The sequence below is a fragment of the Adiantum capillus-veneris genome, chromosome 24, assembly GCF_014529385.1.
Source record: "Adiantum capillus-veneris isolate H3 chromosome 24, ASM1452938v2, whole genome shotgun sequence".
In the NCBI taxonomy this organism is placed as follows: Eukaryota; Viridiplantae; Streptophyta; class Polypodiopsida; order Polypodiales; family Pteridaceae; genus Adiantum; species Adiantum capillus-veneris.
In genome coordinates, this window is record NC_140954.1 from 5000515 (window position 1) to 5008911 (window position 8397).

Consider the following 8397-nt stretch of genomic DNA (forward strand, 5'->3'; position numbering starts at 1 on the left):
TTAATTGTTTTTGCATTTATCAAGTCCTCTCTCTCAAATGATAAAGGGGGACACTTGTCCCAAGACTAGCCTCTTGCTTGATATGCCTCTTGCTTGTGATTGGCTAGGCCTGGAGGGGTCTAATGAGCTTCAAGCATGAGCTACAAGGGGAGGTTGACCAAAGCAAGCTAGGGGGTTGCTTGAGGGGTATATTCTCCCACACACACTCATTATGTGAAGTGCAAAGTGCAAGAGCTCCATCTACTTCTCCAAGCTAGTAGAGAAGTTGAGAGCCTTCACCAACACTCTTGACTATGGAGCCTTCAATGCTTAAGCTTGCCATTTTCTCCATCTTCATTACTATGCTATTATGTATGCTATCAAGAAGAGTGATGATAAGTGAGTAATTAATTCTTTATCCTATGAAATGTTTCTTCTTCCTCTTCTCTACCCTCATTCCCTGCTAGCTCTCTCCACCTTCGAAGGTGTTTGAGGTCTTGGGATTGAGGCTTGGGATAGTTAATACTTTCCACAAAGTTTATGTTATGCTCGTGATGCATGAAGCTTTCCATCTTCATTGCATCACCTAGGTCACAAGGAACACAAAGATTGTTTTGTACCAAGTCTCCCTTGATGGGAGAAACTATAATACAAATGCCTATTGGAGGGGGGATTGGCTCCACATAAATCCGATCCTCAACTGTTGTCATGTTCTCTAAACTCTCTCTCTTGCAAAAGTATTGTTCATGCCAAGTTAACTAAATGCTATCTTTATGCTGCTACCATTAATTAAGTGCACCCTCTATGCTCACAAAGTAATTTCACACGAGTACCTTCTCTAATTTTCTCTACTCTCAAAGTTAATAGGCCATTTCCATTACACCATATAACTTGTACAAATTGTCCTCAAATAACTTGGCTAATTTTGGAGTCTTATTTGTCGACTTGGTTGGAATAAACTTGCACAGTTTAGTCAACTGGTCTACGACAACCCATACCGAGTCATGACCTCGTACAGTGGTTGGTAGACCCACAATAAATATTATAGAGATATTACGCCTATGGTGCGAAATGCTTCATAAGCTATCAGCTTCATGAATTTGCATGCCGCTCCAAGTAAGCCTTTGCTAAACACTAGGACACATAACACCTAGTGTGCATGTGTTTAGCAAAAAAGTGCTCGAACTTGCATTTTCATGATTTTAACTACCAATGCATATGGTGAATAGAACAATGGATAAATAACCCATTGTAATTACTTGAAAGCCTTGCTAAATCATTGGACCATAATAGACTGTGAAAAATAATCACATCTAGGTACCAACCATGAAACATTTTCATTAACAGAGCATAGCCTTGCTATAAGTGTAAACAACCATTCGTCAATGTTGTTTACAATCCTTGTAACCTCAATAAGTCTGTACTTAGTACTCGGGAATTTTTGGCCATCAAAATTGTTCTCGATACTGTGTGCTCAAAATGGTCAAACCAATGGATGTGACCAGCACCTAAGGACTCTGTTGCGACACATCATTAGGAAACATGCACCAATGTTACTCCCAAAGACTCATATTCTCCACATGTGGGATATGTCTTAGAAGATGATGTGAGAAAAAGTGACATCTAGCAAGTACAATATGTACTTGTGTGTGGAGATAATTGTAAATGCTCAGTGACATGAGCGAGAGGGACCCTCACATACTTTGATCCACACTGGCCAAACTGAACTCCATGAGTTCCCTCTCGCTCAGTGACATGAGCCAGAGGGACCCTCATATACTTTGATCCACGTTGGCCAAATCGAACTCCATGAGTTCTTGAACCATGTTGCACACCTTGTGACTAACAACATGTGCCAAACAAACTGCTACCATGTAGATCTATAACTGTTGCAATAGGAGACAAACTCGTCATCATATCTTGATGAACATGTAAGAGAGAAAGTCACACTACTTTCTCAAAATGCTATGCTTGTATATGACCTTGTCATGTGTCTGAAGAGCAAATACATCCCACTTGTAGAGCGTAACCAAACTTAACCAAATCAAATGCTTATGATGAGGTTGAAAATAGTACGTGTGATTACGCCATGAGCCATCATTGGGAAGATCGAGCGTATGGTGCTCAAAATCGAAATCCATATTAATGTCGGAATCCATAGCGACTTCGTGTAGTTAGTAAGAGAAAGGAGAATACCTTGATTCAAAAAGCTCGTAGCCGTACGTTGCATCGTAGATGCCAACAATTAGCCGTGCTAATTATGTCCGCAATCGCAATTTGTAGATGTATGGTTGTTGGAAAATAAAACCGTGCTTGGACTCTTAAATGTTTGAAATCTCCAGTTGCTTTTAGTCGTTGTCCAAATGGATCTTCTACCTTGTAAAGGTGTACGTACTTCGATTCTTGATCAATTTTTTGAATTTACAGAAAAATCAACTAAATAGCTTTACTTTGAACGCCTCGACAACGCTATATGCTATCGATGGTTTTTTCTTGAGTCTCGTGCCAAACCCCAAAGGGGATGGGCAAGAGAGTAGAGAAAGGGGGGCACCCTCCCTTGATTTAATTAAGTGCCCAAGGCCCTTGGCCTTAGGGCGTCTTGATGTGAAAACAACGCCTACAAACGGTAAGAGAGAGAGAGAGAGAGAGAGAGAGAGAGAGAGAGAGAATTTGGAGAGAGAGTTTGCGGCTTCTGAGTTGCTTGCGAGGCCGCGCTCAAGAAGCGTGATGCCCCGAGAACTGCCCAAGTGAATCCTTCGCCCAACCTCCTTTTATATAGCCACTCAACCTAGGATTCCCTTCCCATTGGAAGCCGGCCCTTCGTCGGTCTTGGATCCCCAAGGTTGCCCTTGGCATGATAGATAACTAAATAACAATTACCTTTGCTCTTTTTTGGACTTCTTCCCTTTTGGTCCCAAACCTTGATTGGTTGGTCCATCAACACTTAATCAATTTGACTTGTACCTTTTTAATTTTCTCGAGACTTAAATTAAATTGAAAATACTTTTCAAAAGGTTAGAAATTAATGTTCATGACAAGTGAGAGAAAGCCCGGTTTTCAGGTTGCCAATCTTCCACTTTTTCCCTTCGTTCATGTTCTACGTGTCTCTTGGGGGTCTAGTGTGTGTTTGAAACGCTCGAGACCAAAGAATGTAATTACTAATAAGAGCTGAGTCACACCAGGGTGTAGCAGGGTAAGAGGAAAACAGGCTCACCCTTGATCGCACCTGCAGAGTCGCTCAGAGAAAGCCGCCTTGGGCAATATAAACGGCGAAGATAGTGCGAAAAGCAAACTTGCTGATTCGGCAAAGCCAGGGAGAACTGCGCTTGTGCGCTCTTTTCCTGAACGATAGCTTAACCCCGAAAGGGTTATTTTATCGCAACAGCAGCAGCGCTTCTACAATCTGGCAGAGAAAATCATATTTGCTAAAATTTGGCTCCTCTCCTCCCACTGTGGCTGCTGACGTCTGCAAAGTTCAAACGTTGATGAGGCGGAAGTGGGCTTCAGCGAAATATCTGTTGACGAGGTTGATGAGCAATGCAAATGCACAAACAGCACCTTCAGGCAGCATAGTCACACATGCATCGTGTAAGGATTTGATATGCAGTGCAGTGAAAAAACATGCTTCACTCGTTCTTCAAGAACACCAAGTCCTCAAGTAAAGCAGGAAATTCTGAATCAGTCAGCGGTAGCAGCAGGTCAAGCAGCAGGGGCCGCAGATTAGACCGAGCAAAAAACATTAGGGGTTTGCGATGTTCTGATGAGGTTTTGAGTGCAGATGCATCAAAAAGCTCCTTTTTTAGCAATGAGCATTCATCAGAAACGGTCTCAGGGTCAACATGAGGTCTAAGGCCATTGTCCCCTTCAAATTCAGTCTTTCTCCAGCGAACAAGCAGTATAGATGCCATTCTCCACTTTCATCTCCAAGATCATGGGATTGTGATGTGAAGGAGTCAGATGGGACATCAGGATATTTGTCATATTCCACATCAAGCAGTGTTTCGCTAGAAAGCAGTGCTGGCCATGGAATATTTTCTGCGTATGCCATGCGCTCTGCAGGGTAGGTTATGAAGCATTTGATAATCTTATATGTATAAAGGATTGCAAGTGTTTTAAAAGTCTGTAAATAGTGCTAGCTGCGATTAATGTTCGAACAAGGTGCTGTCGAGCATTAAGCTCTAGATATGACCTCATGAAAAATTTGACTAGCTATTTGATCATAGAACTCAAGTGGCTTTCCTTAATGAGATCAAAGCTCTTTATGTGCTTGTGGAATCCGGTTGAACGTCTTTGAGGTGATGATTCTCATGTCAGTGTCCAAAGTGTCTCACAATAAATGAATACTTCATTTTCTGGATGCCTTGATGCCTGCTGCAAGCTGGTCCTGCATTTGGCTCAGTGAAGCTTTAAATTAGTACAGAGGTGTGTTCGAAACAGTGCCTTAGACCACCTCTCAATTAAAAAGAGGTGAAGTGTGTGAGTATGAGTGATTTTGAGATTTAGACGTCTCGTGAGAGTGGATTTCATAGATTTCACTATTTATGTAGAGATATAAAAGATCTTGTGGGAATGGATTTTGGAAAGTCAATTGGAGTGGCTGCAGTGCCAAAGTTGGTGGTTCTAGTTTTCACAACGGATGAGAGAGCTCAAAAGAGTTCTCCAAATAGCAGGCTTACGAGTCATATGTCTAGTCTGAAGGCTTGGGGCTCACATGGTCCAAGGCAACTACTACAAACTGGGACTGTATGGATGTGCCAGCTAATACAAAAGGTGCCCAGTACAATGTGTAGTATAATGAGAGAAGGGGGGGGGGGGGGGAGATATGGTAGAGATCCATCCTCATTTGCACTCTGGATGTCGAGAAAGTATGGCTCGAATCCTCTACTGTAGTCTCCGTCGATATTGTGTAGCTCCTCTTCTCAATCATGGTCGTCTAGATCTCCCTAGCTCCAATGCTCGGTCTATGAGAATGCCAGTAATGGTAGTATGAGTATGAATGCGGGCAGAGCTCTGCAATGGTGGCTGCTCCTCTGGCCGCTCCTATGGGTGTCCAATATCTAGTGTAAAGAAATCTGTGATCTGTCTCTCGGACTGTCACCCTCCAGCTCTTCTTAGTAAAGTGTCTGTATGCCTGTGTAACTCAGGTAGATACAATCCAAGACATCTCTGATTCTCATAACTCATGACCCTAGGTAGAGGCCCAAAACCCCCTCTGAATAGACAACAAATGCTATATGTAGGAAGAGGGGGCAATCAGCCCCCCCACTGACCATCATACTGAAAACGCCAATGAAAGGCTGTGTACAGATAATGGAAGTGGGTATTTCCCAAGCCCCATAAATAGGTGCCCAAGGGGAGGTAGGGGCCAGGGTGCCAGATAAAAGCCCCCACGATCCAACAAGAAAATAAATATATATGACGGTGCCCAGACAAGGTGGGCGGCCGGCCCCAAACTCGGGCTTCTTGCTCTGGTAGTCATTGGGGTGATTGCCCCCTTTCCTACACATGGTGTTTGTGGTCTTCTCTCTCTCTCTCTCTCTCTCTCTCTCTCTCTCTCTCTCTCTCTCTCTCTCACATGGTATCATAGCTCAGGCATCACATGGTATCAGTTGCCAGCGTTGAGGGCGCATCATCCGCATGAGGTTTTCCTCCCAAGAAGAAAAGTCAGCCCGCGTTTTACACCAAGAGGGGGGGCGCCATCAGTTGGAGGATATCCCTCGCGAAGACCTCAACCCTCCCCTTGCGTTTTTGCTGGAGAACTCCAGATCTGCAAAAGGAACACAAATCTGCTGGTGTTTTGCAAAAATCCAGGCACGAAATGAAATCTGGAGCGTTTTCATCGCGGAGGACCTTCGGCTGCCTGCGCTACACTTCTTGGACATTTCGTCGCCGGAACACCCCTCCCTCTACCTGCGTTTTTGGCAATCAGCAGCGTTTTCAGCAGAGGGGGGCAGCGCTCAGCTTGGTCCACATGGATCTTGCTTTCCTACACGGCCCGGCATCTGGTGCCTTGCCGTCGAAAGTCCTCTACATCTTCTACAGATTTCAGCCATATACCACTGCTGTTTTCTTTGTTTTCAGCCCACCAGGGGTTGTGACGTTGATTCCCCACCCTCCCTACACCCTCTGCACCGCTTTGGACCTCGCCGGGAGCGTGCGAACAGGCTGAAAATCGCTGGACAGCAGCGTTTTCATCACCTTGCAGTTGCGTTTTTGGGTGGACAGCAGTCTCTTGGCTTGTGTTTTTCACAGAGGATGAAGTTACCTCCTGCCAGTACACCATCTGGTGGTGGTCCGTGCGGTCTCTCAGTGACTGCTGCAGCACACTGTATCTTCGACATCGGCTTGATTATCAACAGGCGTACGATCCTTGGGAGATCAATTCATTCTAGCCATCATTCGGCAGTTTCGCACTCCAAAGGGGGTGAAACTTGTGGTTTGCTATGGACACACCTATGCACTCATCAAAGGAGTTCACACGAGATATGGCCATGCTCATGGCATATGGGATACCAACATTCCCAGAAAAGACACCACCATCTTTAGTGGACAGACACTTACCACTTGACCTCAACACGTCATATCACTTTCTTACATAGAAGCATCTACATGGACTTAGGGAGAGGATCCTGTATCTCTTCTTGGACATGTTCATTTCTTGGATCTTCAGATTGGAGTGGGACTTTGGACTTGCTTGGAGAGTTTATCCGTGAGATGCGAGAGATCAGGCACCATTACGCGAGTACATCTGGAGTCACTCGGAGCTTGGTTTGGATGGTAGTGCAATTGCTCTTTTATACTCCTGATCATTTGGATTGCTACCTTCAGAGTTGCTTACACTCACCCTCGGTAACCTTAGAGCAGACTTATCCCCTGACCTGGGCAGTAGGCCACTTCCAGCTCATTAACATTGAGAGCTCATTAACATTGAGAGCCACACCAAGATGCGGTTTGGTGGCGTTGTTGGCGCGAATTGTGTTTTGGTTGACATCGGAGGATTGGAGGCAAGAGATACAAGCAAGACAGCGCAGACAAATTGGTATGGCCTTTCCTCTTCTCGGAGGATATTCACAGTGTAGACTGCTCAATCTGGCTTTCCTACTTCTATAGGATGATCACGGTATAGAGAGCTTGGTCTGACCACACCTCTTCTCAGGGGCCCTTCACAGCGCAGACTGTTGAGTCTGGCTTTCCTCTCATCTTAGATTACCCTACCTACTGACAGGACACCATCCGGCGGTGGTCTGTGCGGTCTCTCGGTGGCTGCAGCTTACAGTAGCTTCTACAGTGCAGACTGTTTAGTCTGGCTTTCCTTGATTCAGAGGACGTTTACGGCACATATTGCTACATCTGGCCTTCCTGGAGTTTTACATAGCTTAGCCACCTGGCCACACTGGGTTCTATGTTCATGCATTGACGGGCTTCTGTGCATTCTCATGACGGTTCCTGGGCTTCTCCATTTTCTCCAGACGGTTTGACTACAGACACCACAGATCCTATTGGGCAGGACACTTGAAGGTCTATTGGCACTTCTTTTACGACAAGGAGTTGTTTTCACACTCAATTCATGATTTTCACGCACTATCTTCACCCTGTATTGGCGGAATTTTGCAGTTTGCTACACTGCTCGTGACAGCACTTTACCATGGAGATCTCTCAGCGGTTGAGACACCTCAGACTACTGCTACACTCGTGGGGTTCGCCGGAGTATTGTCCTTTTGTGGGCATTGCAACAGACATCTTCATCATTTGCCTCACATCTTCGGCTTCACGCGGTTTGTACAACATCAGGTGCTAAGAGGGGATGTTAGACTTACACCACTCTGCCGCCTCATAGGTCTAGGGCATACATGTACGGCTAGTGTGCCATCGGGCTAGCCACCCTTTGCATATGCATTTAGACTGCACATGTCTGACCACCCACTTCAGGGCCTGCTGCCACCTTGTCCGGGCGCCCTCATACTTCGCTTATTTCTTGTTGGGTCATGGGGATTTTTCTAGGCATTGCCCTACCTCCCCTTAGGCACCTATTTATGGGGTCAGGGGGGTACCCACTTCCATCATCTGGTTATTGTGTATTGGGTCTTCTGCTCATGGTAGTCATAGGGGGCTGATCGCCCCCCCTCTCCACCTGTCACGTGACATATCTAACCCTATGTGCACGTGGACAAGCTACCTCAAGACAAGGGTTCAGTTAGCCTAGCTTAGGAAGTGTTCTGACACTTTTGTGAGTTTGTTCGCAGACCGTGCATGTCCAGACACTTAGATTAGATGCATATCCTCTCGTTGCACACAACATGATCATCAGAATCCATCAAGAGCATTTTTACAGTGCATAGACCTATTTTCCCTATTTTTGACATTTTTCACTTATTATTTTTTAAGTGACTTTTGTTGGAAACTAGGTAGGGCAATTTT

The 8397-nt window shown here is 45.2% G+C and overlaps 1 protein-coding gene across 2 annotated transcripts in view; it reads left to right on the forward strand.

Moving 5' to 3' along the window:
• The first annotated feature begins 3107 nt into the window (after positions 1-3107).
• LOC147425869 (uncharacterized) overlaps positions 3108-8397 on the forward strand; it is a 112743-nt gene continuing 107453 nt past the window's right edge. Inside the window, exon 1 of one of the 2 annotated variants that reach the window (XM_086498589.1) lies at positions 3108-4039. In XM_086498589.1, the coding sequence (XP_086354715.1) occupies positions 3819-4039 (221 nt within the window). In that variant the 5' untranslated portion in view covers positions 3108-3818. The remainder of the gene's footprint in view (positions 4040-8397) is intronic. The other variant, XM_086498588.1, reaches the window with a different exon arrangement.